The 24,836-nt window shown below is 36.7% G+C and overlaps 1 protein-coding gene across 6 annotated transcripts in view; it reads right to left on the bottom strand.

Annotated features, from left to right (window-relative positions):
- LOC137251077 (otoferlin-like) overlaps nucleotides 1-24,836 on the bottom strand; it is a 635,511-nt gene that overhangs the window by 6,895 nt on the left and 603,780 nt on the right. For all 6 annotated transcript variants that reach the window (XM_067785043.1, XM_067785044.1, XM_067785045.1 and 3 more), the window contains 9 exons: nucleotides 14,510-14,666; nucleotides 8,283-8,469; nucleotides 8,127-8,222; nucleotides 5,587-6,270; nucleotides 5,324-5,521; nucleotides 5,133-5,249; nucleotides 3,150-3,503; nucleotides 2,012-3,081; nucleotides 1,577-1,946 (listed from right to left, as the gene is read on the bottom strand). In XM_067785043.1, the coding sequence (XP_067641144.1) occupies nucleotides 1,577-1,946; nucleotides 2,012-3,081; nucleotides 3,150-3,503; nucleotides 5,133-5,249; nucleotides 5,324-5,521; nucleotides 5,587-6,270; nucleotides 8,127-8,222; nucleotides 8,283-8,469; nucleotides 14,510-14,666 (3,233 nt within the window). The remainder of the gene's footprint in view (nucleotides 1-1,576; nucleotides 1,947-2,011; nucleotides 3,082-3,149; nucleotides 3,504-5,132; nucleotides 5,250-5,323; nucleotides 5,522-5,586; nucleotides 6,271-8,126; nucleotides 8,223-8,282; nucleotides 8,470-14,509; nucleotides 14,667-24,836) is intronic.

Here is a 24,836-nt window from a genome sequence, read left to right as displayed (position 1 = left end):
GGATAAATAAATTAAGATAAACAGTCAACAAGGTCGAAGATAATAAACTAAGAGCAGTCCTAGATGCTGCATACCGATTGAGGAAGATGATCCCCTGGCGGAAAGAATAGGCAGCGATCAGCTGAAGTTTACAATCATACTTTTATTAGCATGAAGGAAGAAGGACACGTTTAAGCCCAAAAAATGAGTGGAAAACTTACCGGGAGAGATGAATTCGTTGATAAGTAACGTTGTAACTCCGGTTGTCCCCTAGAATATGAGCATAGTAACGTAGTAGTAGTATTGACTGTGATGCGGTGGTATTAAGCGGGAGACTCAGCATCGTCCCCATAGTATCTGCAGTCTACGAAGCCAAAAATCGCGAAAGTAATTTTAAGGTAACATACTACTTTACTCTCACCGTCACCGATATCGCATGGTCGCTGCTCCGCTACTGAATTGCCATGCTCTCCATCTGCTGGCCGCTAGCTGATTTAAATCCGCCACTGCGTACTACTGCTTAGCTACTGCCCTTCCCTTATTGATCAGGTGGTTGGTAGTTGTTTCAACTCCATTACTCATTAATTGAATCCAGCATTTGCCTCTCTAACTACAACCTCCCTGTGCTCTTCTCTGCCCTTCTCTTCCCGATTTCATCAGCTGCCGCTAACTTACCTTGCAGGAATCTCCGTTAAGTTCCTGCCTGTCTGTAGAATACTGAATAGGGAGAATACTCCTATCTTTCGCTTTCCTACTGCCTTTGTACATAAAGCTGCGGTCCTTCTTACATGATACCTCGTTTACGTTTGTAGTTCATCACAGCACTTAATCTGAGATTGGCCTATACTCTAAGTATCTACGGGTCAATTAGTCGTATCACCGCTCTGCCTCCCGCAGTGTCTTCCTGGAAGAGGTAGGGCGGCTAAACCAATCTATCACATTAAAGTAAAGACCAGGCATCAATAAAGGTCTTCGATTTAAACTAGGAAAAAATCGGATATCGTGCAGAAGCATCGAGCCCCGCTGCAAGTCATAGGAAATATGATGAGATGGCCAGGAAAGAGCCCAAATTGCATATGAACGCGACATACAGGACTTTACGCCTACCACTGGGCAAAAAACCTGCTACGGACCAATCAGGAAGATTGTAAAGTCTAAAGGACTTTGTGGACGTCTTTGGACAAGAAAGGAACGAGATTCCTTCTCGAGCTAAGCAAATACACAGCACTTATTAGCGTCAACACAGGCCAACCAGCTCAATGGGCCGAAGATATGTGAAAAAGCCGGCACTAAAGACAACACTATACCGATTTCTAGACGCATGGTCCTGTTATAGTATGGTAGGGGTTAAGAATGTGGATCCTGCTCGTTCAACTTAAGTTCAGATGTCTAAACAAGTAGTTAAGAAGTACATAGCTTTTGGAATTATTTGGGTACTAATTCAAAATCGGATAGGTATTACTTTCGGTATGAATTCGATATAATTTTGGGATTATGTGGGTTATTTGACATGTTATTTTAGGTCGGGGAAAAAAAAAATAATTGAAACACATACGATTAATACTAGCACTGCTGGGTATAAAAAGGTGTTCGTTACCTGACACACAGCCGTTGAGTTTAAGTTGCCCCGATTCATTTGCTGATTTGGCGACACCTTTCCGCTGCTGTTATCCTGCTTGCCACGTGCAACACCAGCCATAGCTTTCGGACTCAACTTTTGTACAAACTTGGGACCCTTAATACCAGACTTCTGTGTATTTGGATTCATAACATTGGGCGGCGGGGCTAAAAACTTGTCGGAGGTATGTTTTTTTTCTGTTTTTGTTAAATCAATCAAACGCTCAAAAGACCAAAAATACTTCGTCCACCAATCACGGCTCAGCTCATCGTCTTTATCTTGCTCTGTAACGATTTCATTTGGATTGCCCATTGGCAATGATTTCTTCTTGGATGATTGTTTTTTGGCACTGTGGAAAAAGATAAAACACATAAAAAATCAAACATGATTCACCAAAATATCTAGTGGTCTTACAGTTTTGTCACGCATGCAGCCCCATAGAGTGTAAATTGATCACACGATGAACGTCGATTAGCATAATAGTCTTTCATATTCGCATGCTGGGCATTGGCGGCAATTATCGCTTGCATATTAAAGCCATCCACAAGATTACTCAGGCTCTCATCGTTCATTGGTGCCGAGAGAATAATTTGTCCTCCTATGGTTTTGTATTTTGTTATATCCTCTTTAGGTGGTGGTTTATAGATGTAACGATGTATGGAGGTGATTTGATGTGTGCCGACCAAAGTGTAACGGCCAAATGACCGACAGTCCACGCAGCGTATGGTAATTGGTGGTGCATAGGTTTCCTCCAAAGGTAACTCCAATTCGATGGACTTCAACATGCTTGGAAAGTTCGGATTCTTTTTTGCATTCTGTATGATATTCGAACTCAATATTTTACCCGAACATTCAACATCAATGCGCGGTTTGTCGACAGACATTAAATGCACGCGCTTAAGATCACGCAAACCCCAAAATAGCACTTCTAACTTGAATTTGGCCAGGTGTGGACGTACTTCCTTGGGCACCGGCAAGATTGTACCCGGCGGCGGTGGCGCATTTTTGTCTTTGATTTTCTCTTGTTGAGTACTCGTTACCAGTTTTGGTTCGGTGAGACGTGGCATATCGGTTGAACCGATTTCCAACATTTCAAAAGCTGACAATAACTCGCCGGCATTCTCATGACCACGCACGATATCAAACCATTCCAGCGTGGGTGTATTGTAGGCGTTTTCACGCAACTTCACGCGCGGCTTGGCAATAGCACGTCCAATAAATTCAGATTTACCAACTTTGTCTTGATCATAAATCTCAATGATAATAGTGGGTGGGTCTTTTTTGATCTCATCTTTGGTGCCAAATACAAGAATTTCATCAAATACCAACAATTCATCCCAAGTAGGACTGAGCGTCTCCTCGATAACTTGCGTGGTTTTGGCGAATTCAGTGATATAGACGGTAGCATAAGGATCACTCAAGCCTGAGGAGTCGGAACCGATAAGCGAACGTGCCTGATAAATGTGCGCACGCAGTTGAAAAGTCTTAAGGAAATAAATGAACTTGTTGCACCTCTTGAACTGTAGCAATATTTATTCTCTACAAAACTTACCGACTTTTCCAAATAATGTATATTATTGGGTGCCATAGCTCCCGGCCTTTCCGCATTACGCAGCTCATGCGATAAATCATAACCAATGGGCAAACCCTCGAAGAAATGTTCCTTATGACCGACAACACCCAGCCACAAAAATATTGAAAGTTTAGCTTGTATAAACCAGCTCGCAGAACCCATTGATTGCTTCCCAGGTAGCCGTAGAAAGAGCGTCTGTATTTTACCACAATGTACGCCACACTCCTCCTCGGTGTTGGAGTAAATGAGCTCTCGTGCACACATGCGATGATAGGCATAACGTTTACCATTTGCAATGAGCCATAAAAATATATCCGGCAACGAGTGTTGAGGCTGAAGGAATGTGGTGAAATTTAAATCAACAACCAGAAATGGGTTCACCTCAAAATCAGGTCATAGAAGATTGCGCAATAGGTGAAAATAAAAACATATAGTCTCTGCCTTCGCATGACACAGGTATTGGTCTTCGCCTAAATTCGGCCCTACAAAAATGTTGAGTCGTCTTTGACCCATGTGCGCATCAAGTATGGGTCGATTATTTCCCACTTTAATTAGTATTGCCTGTTTACCAATATATCCAGACTCAATAAGCTTCGGTCATGGAAAAGAATAAGACAATTCAGATATGTTGTTTAAGGCCACCTGGCCAGTTGTTTACTTATATAGGCTAAAGCCCTTGCTCCGCAAGAAATGCAGGGAGTTGCACAATATGTCTAACGTGGCGTCCAGCGTCCTCGAATTCAGTCGCACTAAGCCTACTTAACAGTCAATGGAGCGCCTCCTCCGACATTCCATTAGTGACATGGTGGAATAAGAGTATTTGCTAAGAGTGTTCAACACATTCGATATCCTGCTCGTCTTTGCAGCTGGGATAGAAGCCATCCATTAGGACTTCTCGCTAAGTCAACGAAAAGTCTCAATAACTCAATTTCTCGGCGAATAATTCGGCGTTTCAATAATATGTACGATCCATACTATGAAAGAATATAGAAAATGTGTGTGGGCAATCATCAGCTGATGATCAAAAGCCAACGAAAACTAGCGGAAGTGTTAAATATTTGTTTGTGTTTATTTGATGCGCCTCTATAAACGGTATATAAAAAGGCGCCTGTAAGCCAGCGGGAGTGGATATCAACTTTTAGGTACACATCTCTACTCTTGCTGGCTGGCTAAGCGAAAGGGGCGCTTTCACGGATATTGTCTTTCCTCACTTATGTAAAGGCGATGGGGCTTTTGCTTTTATGCTACTTATCTTCAGTCGTAAGCCTGAGTGCAGAAAGCTCCGCTGCTTTTGGGATTACGAATCCCTCAACTGCACAACTCTAGCTTCGACCTTTTGATTGAATGACTCTCTCTTACGAACTCTTGCAATGGTCGCGGGCCAATGCATGAGGAACAGATCTACCGTTATGATTTAAGGATGCCGTTCTCCTCGATCCACTGCTTGGTTTACGGGGTCCTGGCTGATGCTTTCCTGTAGGAGAGTTCACGGCGCCGAAACTAGACTCTTCACAACTTTATAAGGAATAAGTTTATCACTCTTTCTAACTGTTCACGAACTAAAAATGTTATTGACATGACGGCATGACGTCGAAATTGGACTTTCTTCAAACTAAATTTAACAAGAGATGATGAAAAGTCGCCCTAATCTACAATTGGGAAGGCAATAAAACATCAAATTAGCTAAGTGAATTTTTATGGATGTTTACAGTTTTTTGCACTTGCGAATAAACAATTACACTGAAGATGGCGCAATGTAGAAACCAGTTTGTCGCAAACAATTTGATGAGGGCCGACGGAGTCTTTTCAAGGTATACACTTTTGTGAGTGATGTTTCAGCTAATTAGTATTCTACCTTTTTCGACATGCGACGAGACCTTTTCCTATACAAAATTTAACTTAGGCTAAGTACCTATATTGCGTAGCACAACCTTATAAAGATGAGTCGCGATCTCAACTTACATCTTCGATGAGAAACTTAAGCTTCTGCTGGAACGTATGGGCGGTTTTATAGCGCTCTTTCAATGAGCTGCGCGTGACGAGTGCGCGTAGATTGCGTGCTAGATTACATAAATTTTCCTAGAGTAGACATTGATTGTGAGTTATTACCAAAGGCCCATACTCCGAAAATCACAACGAAAAGCACAACTTACTATCTCACTTTGACAAAGCTTCATGCGCTCTTTATCCAGTTTTGTCTTACCACTTCCTGGACCCGTCGAATTAGCTTTAGTTATGCTCGTGTAGCGCATACAAGCTGATGCCAGATCCTCGAGTGTGGTGCGTAAGCGTACTTCAGCTTTTATATCTTCATCCTCAATTAATTTTTTTGTCTTTGACAAACCCTCTTCCTGAAAAGTAAACGTTTGAGTTAAAATCACGTTTTAAAATTACGTCAAACGCAATTTTCACTTACCAACTTCTCCGACATTTTCGCCAACATATTGCTATTATACATACGCCTCCGAAGATCTGGCAGCGTACACCTTACATCCATGCATGGCTTATAGTCCCAATAGGGCAAATAATAATGTGACTTATCGTGACTAATTGGTTTGCAGGCATTTGTAACGCTGCTAAAAGAAGTAGTATCTACAGTATCGAGCACACAACCTTCTTCACCATCTTCAGTGGCCGTTGAGAAACTCTCATTATGACCATCTAATGAATTACCTGCATTGCCCATACTCAATTCAAAAAATACTGTCTTATCGCTAACTTTCTTATCCAACATTGACGCCTCTATAATAGAACCAAAAAGGAAAAATTCTTCATTGCGTGAATAGGATGATTCTGTTATGGGATAAGCGGGCTCGAGTTCTACATTCTTCTCCGTGGTCATCTCCATGTTATCTGTAATTTCTGTGCGTATAGCAAGTAGCAAACGTGCGCGATAGCTTACACCTTCACCCAAGCCCGTATTTAGATTGGAGTGTTGATCGAGTAGGGTATAATCACGCGTAGAGCCATAGAGATGTATGAAAGAAGGACCGAAAGTGGGTAGAAAGCCGCGATCACCATCATTGGATATTTGTTTAAGATCTATGTAGTGTGTACCGATTATGGCTGGCTTCATGGGATCAGCGTCGCGTAGTTGAATCTGAAAGCAATCAGTCGGAAAATGTGAAATAAAAATAGTTTAAAACAAGTAAAGGTGTCTAAGTTCGTGTGTAACTGAACATTATATACTCAGTGTGAACTTTAATTGTACATTTCATTTCCGATAAATTCCATTTCTACATAACACGTGGCACCGCCCGTTTAAAAAAAATGTCTTCCCATTTTCTCTTACAATAAAACTTGATAAGTGAAATATAATTGATTCAAAACTATTTTTTTGCTAAGTTATATCTTATTATTCCAGTCTATGACCCTTTTAAACTTGTTTTATATCTAAGTTTCCGTGATCTTTAACCGATCCCGTCCATTTTTACTAGAAATATTTTTTACTATAGCGGTTTTATAGAAAATTTGTGTACCCAATTTTATTACGATCCGTTAATTTTTCTTCGAGTTATGGCTCCCGAAACATAGGAAATTGCTTAGTCATAAAAGGGGTGGTGCCACGCCCATTTTTTAAAATTTGAAGATTTTTCTATTTATTGTTATAAATCCACTTGGGAAATGATATACCATTGATATAAAGCTCTTTTTTGCAAAGATATAGCTTATTTTATTCGTCCACGTCGTGGGCGTGGTCCTTAACCGATTTCGTTAATTTTTCTTCAAAGCATTCTTATAGTAAAGGCAACCTCTCTGCCGAATTTTGTTACGATAGGTTTAACGATTTTTGATTTATGATTAATAATATTTGTAAAATTGATTTTATCACAAGTGGGCGGTGCCACGCCCATTTAAAATTTTTTTTTTCAAATTTTTATCAAGAGTCTCAATATCAGCCCATACGTCATATTTCAACATTCTAGTTGTATTATTTACTAAATAATCAGGTTTTTGTGTTTTCCAAAATGTTATATATATAAAAAGTGGGCGTGGTTGTCATACGATTTTGCTCATTTTGAACACCAATATATTCTGGGTCCAGATACGTTCGTGTACCAAATTTGGTGTAGGTATCTCAATATTTACTCAAGTTATCGTTTTAACGGACAGACGGACGGACATAGCTCAATCAAATTTTTTTCGAGACTGATGATTTTGATATAGGAAGTCTATATCTATATCGATTCCTTTATACCTGTACAACCAACCGTTATCCAATCAAAGTTATAATACCCTGTGTACAAGTACAGCTGGGTATAAAAAACGTGAGTGCCAAATACTCTTGAAATTCGATGCGTAAAAATATATCGGAACGCCTAAAAAACAAATATTCTTAAGTTAATCTGAGCTTGATAAAGAAGTGAAATGAAAAAAATATTTTCGGGCTTTTTAAGAAGAGCTTCGTCGGTTTTTATCGGTAATAGCAGATATCGATAAGTTATTATTCTAATATCGGCTTGTTATCGACAACGAATTCTCACCGTCGATTTATCAAAATTCGAGTTTATATCGATAGCTCTTTGATAATAAGTCGATAATTTTCCATAAAAATTGGCAACTTTTCTATAATAAGTCGATACACGCCGTTTATAAATTGGTAATACTCCGATAACAACTAAATAACTTTTTGATAACAAACCGATAGCTTTTCGAAAACCAAAACAATAGTCGTAAATTGGTAACACTCCAATAACAAATAAACAACTTTCGGTAACAAGTCGGAAAATCTTCGATAAATAATAGACAAGTTTTTGTTAACAGATCGATAATTTGTCGATAACTTTTTTTGATCACATATGTAGCCACTCGATAAATAATCGATAAAAAATCAGTAACTTAAGTTTATTACACTTCTATAACAAATCGATAACTCGACCAAAATTAGAAGGCAGAAAATGTAAGAAGGAACATGTAATGCATAAAACAAAAAGAATATGACTTGAGCTCACTCACCTTAATACGCTGACATAACGGCGGAAACATTTCTGTAAATACCAACTGCTCATTCCAAACTGGGGCGTACGCATTCTTCTTCACTGTTGTCTTTCCCTGAATATGCATGAAAAGTAAAATTAGAAATAACTTGGCGAACTTCTGACACTCTCTTACCAATAGTCCCGCGAAGGACACTTGCACGTATGGACTCACTAAATCTTTGGATTCGCCAGTAAATGCTTTCTTAACATTGGCCATTATAGAGGAGTTCATGCGCGGTAAGCCGTCTGCGCGGTATATTTTTACAATGAACTTGGCACGTTGTCTTTCGATGGGTACACCAACTGGGAGCAGCAAATTACTAATTTAAAAGTCAAAGCTTATTTTAGAAGTTCTTAAAAGATAGATTAACAGTAAGTTTTTGAACTAAAATCTATTTTTATTGTATTTCTCAGAAGCTCGGTTTAAACTCTTTTTACATTTATTTATATATTGTATTTTCCCAATAAGCTGCTGGTAGCCTTTACGTGTGGGCAGCCCTCAATATCTCCAATTAACGCTAATTCGCTGTTGTGGATACCTCAATTCATGAATGTCTCAATATTGCTCCCTAAGCCCCCTGATATCTAACTCACTATTGATAAAGAGTGTCTGAAGATTTTTATTCAAATCCGGCAGGACACTGGTCAATCGCCCTCTACGATATACCATACGACGCCTTAAAATATCCAGAGGCGCATACATCTCCTGCACTTCTACAACATCAGAATCCGATAATAGCAGACTCTCTAAAATACCTAGACGTGTTGTTATCATTGGAATGCCTTGTTTGCCTTCTGAAATGCGAAGACTTCGGAGTGAGAAACTGTTCTTGAAAACCCCGGGAACAAAGTGGATATAGACATGACCGGTAGTTTTACCCCTAGCGGGTTAGGGGGTTGGAATATGCCCGCGGTGTTGCCAGCGCAAAATATAGCTTCTCCAACCCAATTGTCAACCTCACCTATCCATGGCAAATCTTGTTTCATTAACAGCCGAGGCTCTGGCGACCCCGAACTCCTCATGGATGTAGGGGGTGGGAGGGCGGTATGGCCTAGAAGGTCGCGTGTGGTCATACCAAATCGTTCCCAAGATGGTCGGGCATGGTACCGGAACGTTCCGGATCTGGATCCGGCAAAGTACCATCAATATCGGTAACACTTCCTAAGGCCTTCGGGGAGTGTCCCTATCCCTACAAAAACAACAACAACAACAACAACAACCGGTAGTTTTGCAAACATTTTCGCTCCAACTGTTCAGGCGATCACAGATACGCCCTTGAACCTCGGGGACTGTTGACCATTTTTTAAAGCCTTCCTATAATACTTCTTATTCCTCATAGAAGGAAAGATAGTTCTATAGTTTGATTATAGAACTGTGTAAATGGTTTTAATGTTTACACAGGAGTCCCTAACAATCCCAAAGGATTAAGGGATCTAGACTATTCTGGCGGTAGGCATGACCGAATATTCGTACTGTGAGTTCCGGCTGTAGACGTCACTTTTTCCAAAAATTAATTTTAGGCATTCATAGTCTCAAGCCCGCTTAGACTGCATATTGTACACTTAGCCCCTTGTCTGAACTATCCGTCCAAATATACTACCTACAGTTTACATTAGAGGCCTATTTTATACAACTAAAGCTAAGAGAAACTTAGTTTATATTCCGCCATAATTATAAAAAGCTTAATTTGAGTGAAAAGTACTCACGCTGTGCTCTAAAGTATATATCCATATACTCAACACCCTCAGTGATCTTACTTAATCCCGCGAATCACGTGGGGTTCAGATCAGGTATATGGAGATGACGTAGTAAACATGCTAGATAAGCCACAAGTTGGACTGACAGCAACAGAGAATTAGGCGCTGTACCATGTACATCATAAACCCTAAAATAGTATTTTCAAAGCTTGCACGGAACTTGTGCATTCGGGTCAAATTAAACTATTTTTAAATCAAATAAAACTTCTTAAAAGCAAAATGAACTCTTTTCAAACGAAACTTTTTCAAATCAATTGAAACTTTTTTCAACTCAAATGAAACTTTCTTAAAATCAAATTAAACTGCTTTCAAATCAAATGAAACTTTTTTTAGGTCAAATGAAACATGAAACCTTTTTCAAATTAATGATAGATAGATTGATATTTATTATTAATATGTTTACATATTTTTTGATTTCACAATAAATTTTAAATATCACAAATTCATTTTCAATTCACAGACGTGTATGATATATATATATATTAAGTAATAAAAAGTAAAAAGTAATAAAAAGTATTTTAGCCTCGAATAAGATCTATACATAGCCGTTTAAAATTCATAATATTATTCTCTCGTTGGATATAATCTGGTAACGAGTTAAATATGTTAAGGCCCTTATATAATAATGTGTTTGGGCTGCAGTAGTCCGCTGTAATCCTAGTCGAAAGTCATTCGCATTCCGCACAGCATATTGGTGTGTATCTCTAACATACTGAATGCAACTTGTTAAATACATCGGCGCCCTGTTCTGTTTAATTTTAAAAATCATTATTAGTGTATTGAGCATCAGTTTTTGCTCAATATTTAGCCATTTCAATGTTTCAAGCATGTGACTTATTGGGGTGTATTTGTGGCATTTTATTATTGATCTCATACATTTGTTTTGTAATTTCTGTATTCTTCCTATTTGTGATTGGTTACAAGATGTGTACAGAATTGTGGAACAGTATTCAAAATGTGGCTTTATGATTGTATTGTATATTTTTATTGCTGTTAAAGTGTCTAATTTATTTCGTATTCTTCTAAAGAAGTAAATCTTTTTTGCAGCTTTTTTTACACAAATAGTCCACGTGATTGTTAAATTTGAGCTCATTGTCTATTATTACACCTAAGTATTTCATATTGGTTACTTGCTCAATACTAGTATTATTTATCTCTAAATTTATTTCGCTATTTGTATTCATCACCATTACTTTTGTTTTCTGTTCATTCAATTTGAGCCTATTCATTTTAAGCCATTTCATAATTTCATCTATATCACATTCTAACTTTCGTTTACATTCTTCCACTGTTTCTGCTTCTGTATATACCAATGTATCGTCTGCATACATTACCAATTTGGATTTTGATATCACTTTTTCTATATCATTTATGTAAATTATAAACAGAATTGTTCCCAGAAGAGATCCTTGGGGCACCCCTGTATTCACATATGACAAACTTGATTTTGTGGATTTTATTTTTGTTTGCTGTCTACGATTTGTAAGGTAGTCCTTAAACCAAAGTAGCTCTTTTCCTCTTATTCCATACATATACAGCTTTTTTATTAGAATACCTCTGTCTATTGCTTCAAATGCTCTTTTAAAATCAAGAAATAGAGCTGCTATTGCTGTTTTTCGTGGACGCTTCTTCCACTCGCTTACGACGAAGTTTATTGCACTTTTACACGAATGATTCTTACGAAATCCGGACTGGTTTAGAGACAGTATATTATTAGTTTCTAGGTACGTTTGTAGTTGATTTTTCACAACACCTTCAATTATTTTTTCAAATATCTTAAGAGTATTTATTGGACGAAACTCTTCACAATTTTTTGTTTTAGCGATTTTTTCAACTGGCACTACCAATGAGTCCTTCCATTCATTTGGGAATACTCCGCTCATTAATGAATGATTTATTAACTTTGTTAAGAAAGGCCCAAGTACATTCCAGTTGTCCAAAATGATCTTTGGGCTCACATTATTCCAATCCTTTTTGTTCTTAAGTTTTTTACAAATTGCCTTTAGTTCGCAAATTTGTATTTCTTTAAAATGAAAGGCTTCAGGACAATGATCAATATTGTTAATATATATTTATTTATCAATTGAATGATCTATTAATTCTATGCTCTCAATGAAGTATTTATTGAGCTTATCAGCTATTTCATTTTCATCACTTATTTCTTCGTTTTTATAAATTATAGAGCTTATTTCTTTTACATCTTTGCTAAGTATTAAATTTTTAAGTATTCTCCACATTTCTTTTTGATTTGTTGTGCTATTGATTTTTAGCTTAAAGTATTTATTTTTTGCCTTTATTATCTCTTGTTTGTATGTTTTACATACACTTTTATAAATTAATCATGAATTGGTATCGTCCATTACTCTCTCAGCTTGGTATGCTCTAATTTTATTTATTGTTAGCTTCTTTAACGTTGAGTTAAACCATTTGTTGCGACTTGAGCTATTTCTAATCGTTCTACTTCTCGTATTAGCTACCACCAAATCTTGTATGCACTTTTCCAGAATAACAGTGTTTTCATTTACATCATATGCGTTACTATGTTTTAGTTTTTTGTTTAAAAGCATTCTATTAAATTCACGCTGGTTGTAGTGGAATTGTTCAATTACTTTGTGCTTTGGTTTTATTACACTTTCGCGAGTAGGTTTTTCTATAACTATCGACTCATGATCTGATATTTTTAGAGAATGTTGCACTGTTACTCTCAGATTGTGTATATTCGTTAAAACATAATCAATCAAGGTTTTAGAGTTTCTAGTTATTCTAGTACTCTCGTTCATTTTCTGCATTATACCGTTATCATTTATTATTTTTTCTAATTCTCGCTTGTATAAACTATCTTTCGACCAGTCAATGTTAAAGTCGCCTGCTATTATAAAATCTTTACTTATTTCCGTTATTGTTTCCAGTTTATCTTGAAATGTGTTGCAAAATTCACGTTCCGAGCTATTTGGTGATCTATAAAGCCCCATGATGTACAGCTCGTTGTTATCAACGATGCATTTTATTGTTAATGTCCATATTTTCATATCACTGACTAGACAGTCTACAATATTCGCTTTAATTTCTTTATGCGTGTATATAATCACGCCACCTGTTCTTCGAGAGCTTGATACACACTGAAAACTATTGAAATTTTGTAGTTTTATTTCACTAAGTTCTATGTCTTCGGTTACATGAGTTTCCGATAGAATTATTATATCGTATTGATGCTCCTCTATAATGTGCTCTAACTCCGCTTTATTATTTATAAGTCTTTGTATATTTGCATAAAAAAGTATTATTGACTTTGATTGCTAGTAACCATTTTTTCTCCTTTTAGCTTCCAGTTTATTCACATATAGTGGACAACTTTTACTAAATGTCACGTGATTAATGTCCACATCGATATTTAGTCTTTCTTTCGCACGTATGCAGTTAATACATTTATTTGTTAATTCTCGGTTGCAATCCCTTGAACTATGTTTTTCTAAACATTTCACACAGATTTCTTCATTTTTACATTGTGCGGCCTTGTGGTTGAATCCTCTACATTTATAGCACTGTTGTACCTCAAGGCCATCAAAAACTCTACATTTTTCCCAACCTATATTTACTTTTTCGGCGGCGATAGTCTTTTGGAACGTTTCCGGATCTGCTTCGATTAATGCATTGTAGTATATTACATTGAGCTTTTTTGTTTCATACTGTTTTAAAACTTTCAGATTTCCATCCGCAATGTAAGTATTTTGTTTTTTTAACATTTCAATTATTTTTTCATCTGCATGTTTAAAGTTCATCCTCGATATTACAAATCTATGAGACAACTTTTTTTGAAATCAATTGAAACTGCTTTCAAATCAAATGAAGCATTTTTCAAATCAAACGAAATTTTTTTCAAATTCAAATGAACTTTTTTCAAATGAAATGATTTTTTTCTCAAATTAATACATTTTTTTTTCCTGAAATGAAATTTTTTTTTCAAAGAAATGATTTTTTTTATAAATGAGATTTTTTTTTAAATCAAATGAGACTTTTTTAAAATCAAATGAAACTTTTTTTCAAATCAAAGGATTTTTTCTTTCACAAATTAAACTTTTTCAAAACACATGAAACTTTGTGCAAAAAACTAAACTTTTTTAAATCAAATCAAACTTTTTTAAATAAAATGAAACTTTTTTCAAATTCTAATGAATTTTTTTCATAAATGTGACTTTCATCAAATATATATAAAATGAAAATTTTTTCAAATCAACTTTTTTTAATCAAAGTAAACTTATTTCAAATCAAATCAAACTTTTTTCAAATGCAATGAAACTGTTTTTAAATCGAATGCAACTTTTTTTTTAAATAAAATTAATCTTTTTTAAAATCAATGAAACTATTTCAAATCAAATGAAATTTTTTTAAAATTCAAATGAAACTTTTTTCAAATCAAATGAACTTTTTTTCACGAATGAAATTTTTTTCAAATCAAATTAAATTTTTTCATATCGGCACCGCGCTGATCTTCGTAATCTTATGCTAATGAAAAGCGCATAACCGGGTAGGCTGTTTCTTAGCTAGACTAATTGTTTGAAATACCTTTGTATGAATTTCCTATTTATTTAAATTACTACTTACGCTTCGATGTCATCGGGATCTTTCTCAGATTTTTGAGGCACCTTTACGGTATCACCTTTACCAATAATACCAATATCACATTTTAAATAACCTTTTGGTCCACTATAGAAATCATCCGGATCGGAAAGCAATGCCCATTTATGATAGAATTGATGATCTGCAAAGTATTTGGGTGAATAAAAAGTAGAATTAACAAAACATCGAAATTCTTAGTATTGAAATATTTAATATTATTTTAAAGACATTCCAAAGGACATGCAAAAGTTGGTGAAGCAAACAAAATTAAGTACATGCTACAATTTATTTTCATATTACAATGAGTATGATATTTACATATGGTGCGCTTTTTTATTTATGTTGAGCATTTTTTTAAGAAAAAATCTACAATTGAGAGTTTAGAAACCAAAATCATCTTTAGTGTTATTTTATTAATATCTTCATTTAATGGTTTCTAAAAAATGTTTTATTATACATATTGATCTTTTAATGAATTTTGCCGTATGCATTGACGAAATCCCTTCATGTACCTAAGAAAATTTACATACGCGGAAATATGGCGCCCAACGTCGGACCCATCTATGTTTGCTTTGATCACAAAGTGCGATCGCTTAGTAGGTAAGAAGAGATTCGCCCAAAAACAAAACTAGTAACAAAAGTGAGTTTAGTTTCTTCCCAATAGCTGCAGTGTTTTTAAGAAGTAGAAAATAGTATTGAAAAATAACGCAAATAGTTATTCGAATGGTTTGCTAAAATGAGCATTTGTGGCCATAAATTAAAACAGGGTATATTTATTATTCCCGACGCGTTTCGACGTTACATTACGTCTTCTTCTTTGGGGATCTGTTTAATGTTAAGTATATAAAAAAAACTTATAACAGTTTTATGTTTATTGTTAGATATCCTAAAATAAAGTTTAATGTATTTAATTTTATATACTTAATATTACAAAGATCCCCAAAGAAGAAGACGTAAGGTAACGTCGAAACGCGTCGGGAATAACAAATATACCCTGTTTTAATTTATGGCCACAAATGCTCATTTTAGCAAACCAAATATTTATAAATTGGCCCAAACGACATAATAAAGTTATTCGAATTTTTTTGAAATTCAAGAATTGAAAAATTTCGAAGAAAGTAAAAAAATGTTCAATATTTGTAACGCATCCGAAGGAAACTTCAAGAATGTGACAGCAAACATTCGCTTTTTCTAAAAAAAGCCGCAAAATTTTAAAAAAGGTGTAAAAAAATTGTTACGCTAGCAACACAAAACAGTTATAAAATTAAGAATAAATGTTTGAAGAGGTAAACATTTCCGTTATTGATATTAGATAAAAATTGTAAGTTTACAAACGGCGATGGTTACTAGGACATGTTTCTAAATTTCACTTCTTCATCAGTGAGCTTTTCGGGAGCTGTGCGTTGAACTCGAATTTCCAACATTCATATCAGTGCAAAGGCAGATGCCTTTAGCTACTCAGCCATATGAGTGTCCCGCTTAGTGAAATTTGTACAAATTTTTACAGTATTTGTTTTTAATACTTACGCTGTTACTATTATATCAATATGATCATATGTATTTAATTAGCGAGCTTTGCTCATATTGCTTTATACAATGGTTTTTGTTATTGATATTAGAAAAAAAGATTTCCTCAAAGTACCATTTTCCAAAATATCGACAATTTTAAAAGTTTCAGAAATATATTAATCCATATATCTAAAAGGTCTTTTAATAGTTCTAGAGTTTCTGCGAAGAAAAAAAAGCCCATCAAAATTACATCAAATATTCAAACTTTCCAAAAAAAAAAAAATAACCAGTTGTGTAACTGAACATTATATAAACAGCGTGAGTTTCAATTGTACAGTTTATTTCAGATATATTACTTTTCCAATCCTATTGAGGCATATGTGTACCAACTTATGTATACGTCAACTCTTCTTCGAGTAGCGGCTCCAAAAACGTGAGATATTGCTTGGACAAACAAGTAAGGAAGGCTAAGTTCGGGTGTAACCGAACATTACATACTAAGCTGAGAGCTTTGGAGACAAAATAAGGGAAAATCACCATGTAGGAAAATCAACCTAGGGTAACCCTGGAATGTGTTTGTATGACATAGTTATCAAATGGAAGGTATTAAAGAGTATTTTAAAAGGGAGCGGCCATAGTTTTATACGTGGACGTCTTTTCGAGATATCGCCATAAAGGTGGACCATGGGTGATTCTAGAATGTGTTTGTACGATATGGGTATCAAGTGAAAGGTGTTATTGAGTGTTTTAAAACGAAGTGGGCTATAGTGGACGCCTTTTCGAGAAACCGCCATAAAGGTGGACCAGGGGTGACTCTAGAATGTGTTTGTACGATATGGGCATCAAATGAAAGGTGGTAATGAGTATTTTAAAAGGGAGTGGGCCTTAGTTCTATAGGTGGACGCCTTTTCGAGATATCGCCATAAAGGTGGACCAGGGGTGACTCTATAATGTGTTTGTATGATATGGGTATCAAATTGAAGGTATTAAAGAGGGTTTTAAAAGGGAATGACCCTTAGTTGTATATGTGAAGGCGTTTTCGAAGTATTGACCAAAATGTGGACCAGGCTGACCCAGAACATCATTTGTCGGGTACCGCTAATTTATTTATATATGTAATACCACGAACAGTATTCCTGCCATGATTCCAAGGGCTTTTGATTTCGCCCTGCAGACCTTTTTCATTTTCTTCTACTTAATATGGTAGATGCCACACCCATTTTACAAAGTTTTTTCTAAAGTTATATTTTTCATCAAAAACTAATCCAATCACCATGTTTCATCCCTTTTTTCGTCTTTGGTATAGAGTTATGGCATTTTTTTCATTTTCCGAAATTTTCGATATCGAAAAAGTGGGCGTGGTCATAGTCGGATTTCGCCCATTTTTAATACCAAGATAAGGTGAGTTCAGATAAGTACGTGAATTAAGTATAGTAAAGATATATCGATTTTTGCTCAAGTTATCGTGTTAGCGGCCGAGCGGAAGGACAGACGGTCGACTGTGTATAAAAACTGGGCATGGCTTCAACCGATTTCGCCCATTTCCAGAGAAAACAATTACCGTCATAGGCACGTCCATTTTGAAATTTTATTTTGTTTTTGTATTTTTTTGCACCATATCATTACTGGAGTTAAATGTTGACATAATTTACTTATATACTGTAAAGATATTAAATTTTTTGACTTTTAAAATTTTTCTTTTTAAAAAGTGGCCAAAAGTCAATTTTTCAAAATATTCCAATTTTTTAGATATATCGTTTTTTCATGGCATATCATGTCAGTAATTTTTTGGAAATACATAAGCTTGTGTTTGTTTCAAAATGTAATAACAAAAACGGCTGACCATACCCGCGATTTTTTGATTAGTGATCAATTTTGTAAGAGACTGATACCCGTATTGGCAAAAGGTGGCATCATTTTGAAAACATCCTCATTGGCAACACCTAAGTGAAAAGTCTTAAAATGTAATACTATATCGATGCACCAAATTTGATTAAAATCGGTTAAGCCGTTTCCGTAATGGCAGTGGATATAGAAAGAAATATAAAAAGGAAGGTGTGGTGGCAACCCTTCTTAAAAATGTTAATAGAAATGAAGAGTAAAATACTTTTCGTTTGATACCCATATTGACATATTTCTTGTAATGCCAAAAAATCCATTCGAAACCGGGGGCCCGATCCATAGTAATTCTGCGCGGAACACTGTGAATTTACTGCCAAATATTTCCTTTCATAACAATGAAGTGAGACGACCTCTTTTTGAACAGAAATAACTGCTGTCAGCTAGATTGGTCAAATACCCCACCGTGCGATCGTCAAAAGAATTTAGCGATTATTTTGTAACTAAATCTCTTTCCTTCTTCCACTCCCACCACAACTCTCACTTCCACTCCCACCCCCACTCACACTCCAACTCTCATCGATAACAAACCAGTCATCAATAGCACGCCGATAATAAGTTAGTAATACTCCGAAAAAAATGGGTAACGAAGCGATAACTTTTCGATAACAAATCGACTGGGTGGCAGCAGAAATATACCCAGAGTGCTTGCCAAATCACTTTCAAGGGGCGACGCTGCTTAGAAAAACATTTTTCTAATTGAAAATACTTTCCTCCAAACTTTCGATGTTCCTTTATCCGGGGCGGGAGATTAAGTATGTAGATTAGAAGCAGTAAAACTTATTTGTCAGTTGAGGTTTTGTCGAAAATGTGTGTGTACATAAACTAGAAATTAAATTGTATGAAGTGAGTAACAGAGCACAGCTGGACGTAGTTAAAAACTAAATCAAAACTTCCTTTTTAATGGTAATATGTTTTCTTGACTACCGCATTTACTTAAATACAAACACCACAAGGAGTTTATTTGACGGCGAAGCTAATATGTTCTAAGCAAAGGCGAAAGCTTGTGTGTTCGTTGAGCCCATCAGCAAGACCTGAACAGCACACATACAAGAAGCGTATCCCTTGTACACTGCTTTAATACCATAATTTAGCACATACGAAAAGTATCAGTTTAAAAGTGAAATTTTCTAACTGACATCGCACTGGTTGGAAAAAGAACTAACTTGCATCACATACTATTCAAAAGTTTTAAAGAATACTTAAGATTCTCGAATTGAAAACATCTTCGCATAAGTATGATTTACTGATTTACAACTAGTAGAATTTCACACAGAAACTTAATCCAATCCCAATTTAGTTTAACTAAATAATTAAGTTTTCCTCCTCACTTGGTATATTAAGCGAAAAAATAGTTAAAAGGATAACAGCTCCTACCTCTGTTACTTCAAAAACAATCAAAGTAAAAAGCATGTGCCATGAATGTCGCACCTAACCAAATATGAATAAAGCAACAATGAGAGTTCAGTTTAATTATTTCATTAACCCTCTGTGTGAAATTGGTATAAGATTTGTATATTTTTGCTGTTAGTGAGGACACTCCCAGAAGGTTTTCAGGACTGCTATCGAAGTTGATGGTTCTTTGCCAGATCTAGATCTGGTACTATTATTAAGGTACTAGCCCGATGTTTTTGGGAAGGATTTAACGTGATTACATGGAACCTTCTAGGCCATGCCGCCCTCCCACCCCCTAGTTCCTTTGAATCGATTGGGTACTTTGGTCACCTCTTAAAACAGGCGGTATTGCTGCGGGCTTATTTTAAGCCTGCTAGTCTCCTGGGGGTCAACCAATTCATAGAACATCAACATGATAAGAAAATCATGAAGAAAGTGCAATGGCCTCCCTAGTCTTAGGCTTCATACTACTTTCGAAGTAATTTGCAACCACTTGGTTGGATTGCGGGGTATTTCGCTGAAAAGCTTTTTATGGTTAATTGTGTCTGCCTTAGGCCAGCAACGACGGACTGTCATAACAAAAACCCAACACGCCTAGGAGGCTATTTTAAAAATGTTCTACATCCATAAAAAGCATCTGGGTGTGTTTTGTGTGTACTACTTATGAGTTTATGAGTGCACATAAATAGTGAAAGGAAAGTAAGAGGAGGTGAAACGTAGTAGAAACAAAGTAAAACGTTTAAATTTGCAACGTAGGAGCATAAAAACCGCCCGGTGTCTTCACTCCTTGACTGAGAGTGCTCTTAAAATATTGTTGTTTTTGTTATCATTTCTATGCGATCACTTTACCCCTTGCCAATATGTGTATTAATATCAAAGCTACGGTGTCCTCAGAGGATAATCTCTGCCAATTCTAGGAAATAATTATTGTTGTTGTATTGTAATCGCCTATTGTCATAAAGTATTAACGGTGTCTCACTAGCCTCTGCTCATCAAACAAACGCTACAGACCCATTAGCTTTATATCAATGAGGCTGAAGATCACTGAAACGTTCTGGATATTCATATAAGGTTGGTTTTAGTCCTTGCTACACATAAACTCTGCTTTAAGCACAACATGCGAACATGAAAGGCAGGCCAGCCGAAACTTCCTTTCATAAGCTCATGGATACCATACAATAGTGCCCACTAGCTGCCTTTTAAGAAATGAGAAATAATGCGATGATCAACACCCTCGCAAGAATTGGTATAAAGAGCCGAGGTAATCAATGCTGCAAAATAAGGGTACACACCTTATTACGGCTTCGGTGAACACAGCAACCACGTGTGCTTAAGAACTCCGTAAGGAGGAGTTTCCTCTCCGCGTTTGTGTGTTATCGCTATGAACAATATTCCACGAGAGCTTGATTAAAATGCAGTGTCAAGAGGGGGCGTTTTGAAGACTAAGTGTCTGGGCTGCCGCAAGTGGACTAAAACTCTAACAAATTATGTGGCTTTATATCTTCGTAATCAGACATGAGCGGTAAGATCGTGTCCAACTGAACTGTGCCTTTATTTAGATGAAAACTGCAACATGTAGGCAGTTGAACTTGATAAGTTTGGCTGTTGGAAATCAAGACAATATGATGACATAAGTAGTCTCAGCAGACCTCACGATGTGAATCCGACATCAGATTATTTCTCTTGAAGTTTTGATAGGAGCTATGTGGTGAGATTTTTCTAAAAAACATTGCAGCTGCTGGTTATTCTAAACAGCTTAAGCTCTCGCTTTTAGTATGCCTTCCTGACCTGGAGCTTTTTGGAGCTTAACTGCATCGATCAAGACCGTTGGAACCTACATACATCGACTCACATAAAGCAAAAGAAACATATATGGAAGATTTTGGGAAATAAATCAAGAAAAGAAATCTGTAGAATTAATTGCTGCCACAACCACTTAACACTGGTCACTAGGCCTGGACGCAGAGAGAACGAGGATTCCGTTCAACAGGATATGCAGGAGCTGCTGTGAGAGTTCCTGCAAAAAAAAAAAAAAAAAAAAAAGCGCATCACCTGTGCGAATACCTAGATCTAGCACACAATTCACGGCAGCTCTACATTGGCCGAACTTAATAAAATTGCCAAATGCTAAAGGATATTAACAAATGATTTCATCAGAGCATCGACTAACCTCCCAGCAGGAAGTTTCAAGTTGCAGGTCCGTAATGTCCATAATTTACACGGAATCTTCTCCTTGACTACCAAGCTGAGAATCCACATCAAAAAGCAGGATCGATGTTATAAAATAAATCCGCCCGGTTAGCAAATACTATAAGCCTTCTACATATCCTACATGCTACTTTTAGGTCTTATAGATCGCAGAGAATCTTGAACGTGTTTTACAATATAGAATGAGATTATATATATTGCCGACGTTGCAATATCTCGTCCAACATTATCCACTTCATTGGGTTTAAATGTTCAAAAAATTAACCATCTTAATACCCCTGAGTTAATTGAGGATATAGACATTCGCCATATACGGGCCGGCTGCTATCAACCCTATATGATTAAAATCGCTTCCATTGTTTCGGAACAAATTTAATTTGAGTCCCAAATCAACCAAAAGAACCTCAAATTTTAATAATAATTTGCTTGTCATTAATAGCTCGTTGCATAGATCTATTTCGAAGGCCGCTAGACTCCAACTCATCAGCAACGTTTATCTCCACTTTTCAAACCATGCAGTACAAAATTAACAGATTTTGATGAATGATTTTTCAAAGATATAATAAACATTCATTTTGCGTCTTAAAGTCAGTACACACTCCAGGTTGAACCACTTTATCCGTGTTTGATATTGAATTATCGCATGTTTTGCATTTTTCGAAATTTTCGATACCGAAAAAGTGGGCGTGGCTATCATCCAATTTATTCTGGGACCATTTAACCAAATTCGGTAAAAATATTAAAAATTTTTCTTATTATAATCTTTTCTGTTGCCAAGAGTTTTAGTAGAAGGAATTCTTTACCTGTAGCTGAGAGGTTAACAGTCGTATGTCCGAAAAGTTTATTTTGAGGAATGAGCAAAACAAGTAAACTATTTACCTTAATAAAAAATGAAGATACAAAATTTAAAAGTATAGACAACGAACAATATCTGAGCTACGATCTTTTGCCAGCGGTCAAGAAGCAGCAGCTAAACTTGAATATGATATTAACTGCATTTGGGCCAATAGTGGAGTTACGACTGTTTAATTTTCTGCTACAGATTAAATCAAGTAGATCTCGAAGATCTGAGAATGACTCCATACAAGATTTTCCCTGGACACCCCCACAATCGAGTGTTACGAAAAAACAAGGGTTTCGTACCTTTGAGAGCCTGTTAATTTGTTGGTTATAACCCGATTTCAGCTTCTCTCCGGATCGTATTAGAACAGATTAAGATCTTTCCTACAGTATATGTACATATGTACAAATGTAATAGGAAAACATAATACAGCGGTAAAAATAAATAAAAACAAGTAGAGAAGGCTAACTTCGGGAGTAACCGAACATTACATACTCAGCTGAGAGCTTTGAAGACAAAACAAGGGAAAATCACAATGTAGGAAAATGAACCTAGGGTAAACCTGGAATGTGTTTGTATGACATGTGTATCAAATAGAAGGTTTTAAAGAGTATTTGAAAAGGGAGTGGGCCATAGTTCTATAGGTGGACGCCATTTCGGGATATCGCAATAAAGGTGGACCAGGGGTGACTCTAGAATTTGTTTGTACGATATGGGCATAGAATCAAAGGTGGTAATGAGTATTTTAAAAGAGAGTGGGCCCTAGTTCTATAGGTGGATGCCCTTTCGAGATATCGCCATAAAGGTGGACCAGGAGTGACTCCAGAATTTGTTTGTACGAAATGGGTATCGAATCAAAGGTGGTAATGAGTATTTTAAAAGGGAGTGGGCCTTAGTTCTATAGGTGGACGCCATTTCGGGAGATCGCCATAAAGGTGGACCAGGGGTGACCCCAGAATTTATTTGTACGAAATGGGTATCAAATGAAAGGTGTTAATGAGTATTTTAAAAGGCAGTGAACCTTAGTTCTATAGGTGGGCGCCCTTTCGAGATATCGCCATAAAGGTGGACCAGGGGTGACTCTAGAATTTGTTAGAACGATATGGGTATCGAATCAAAGGTGGTAATGAGTATTTTAAAAGGGAGTGGGCCTTAGATCTATAGGTGGGCGCTCTTTCGAGATATTGCCATAAAGGTGGACCAAGGGTGACTCCAGAATTTGTTAGTACGATATGGGTATCGAATCAAAGGTGGTAATGAGTATTTTAAAAGGGAGTGGGCCTTAGATCTATAGGTGGGCGCTCTTTCGAGATATCGCCATAAAGGTGGGCCAGGGGGGACTCTAGAATTTGTTAGAACGATATGGGTATCGAATCAAAGGTAGTAATGAGTATTTTAAAAGGGAGTGGGCCTTAGATCTATAGGTGGAAGCCCTTTCGAGATATTGCCATAAAGGTGGACCAGGGGTGACTCCAGAATTTGTTAGTACGATATGGGTATCGAATCAAAGGTGGTAATGAGTATTTTAAAAGGCAGTGAACCTTAGTTCTATAGGTGGACGCCTTTTCGAGATATCGCCATAAGGGTGGACCAGGGGTGACTCTAGAACGTGTTTGAACGATATTGGTATAAAATTAAAGGTATTAATGAAAATAGTTGTACAAAAAAAACCTTTATAAGAATATTAGTAGCGATGGTTAGGTTAGGTTGAGTTGGTCGCCTCCGTTGCCCGAGCGGAGACTCACGTAGGCTATTGTGGCCCATTGTGATACCACGAAAGTCCTAGCTTCTATTCTGTAGAATGTGGTTCATACACCCATAAAGCTAAATCAGTACGTTTGCCTAATGTAGCGCAGAATTTCGTTTACATTTGCGGATTATAGCTCCGCAAAGCACCCAAAGAGGTGTCTGTGAAGACATCGGTACCCGGTGTTTGGCTGGGCGGGACAATGGCATAGATAATGCTCTACGCTTTCTTCCTCTTCCTTGTCCCGCAGCTGCGGCAGAAGTAATTTTTTTGCAGTCCCATATGAGTTCCATGGGAGCCCATGAGACACCTTTTCCAATACTCACTAATGGTCTAATAGATTGACAATTCTGAAATATGGCCGATTGTGATCTTTTTTCGTCCAACTTGGGCCAGATTTTCTCGGACACCCTACATGTTGGTTCCATGGCCCATATCGAGTTGGCTTGCTCCGTGAACTGAGATCGCAGTCAATGCTTGCAGGTATTCAGAGGAGGATTACCCAGCCAGCAGGGGTAATTGTTTGCAAGCTGGTGCCTTCCTTGCTAGCTCATTAACAGCGCAATTTCCCGAGATGTAAAAATACATGTAAGGTGCGATAACCTTCGAAGAGATTTTAGGCCGAGCTTCTCTTCCAATTGGCGTCGTGCTCCTCTTGATTTTTTCCTACAAATTGGAGGGACGGGACCTAGTTGTTTTTATGCCAACCCCGA

The sequence above is a fragment of the Eurosta solidaginis genome, chromosome 4 (assembly GCF_040869045.1).
Source record: "Eurosta solidaginis isolate ZX-2024a chromosome 4, ASM4086904v1, whole genome shotgun sequence".
NCBI lineage: Eukaryota > Metazoa > Arthropoda > Insecta > Diptera > Tephritidae > Eurosta > Eurosta solidaginis.
Note: the sequence above shows the minus strand (reverse complement) of the source record. Positions and strands in the feature narration are given on the sequence as shown.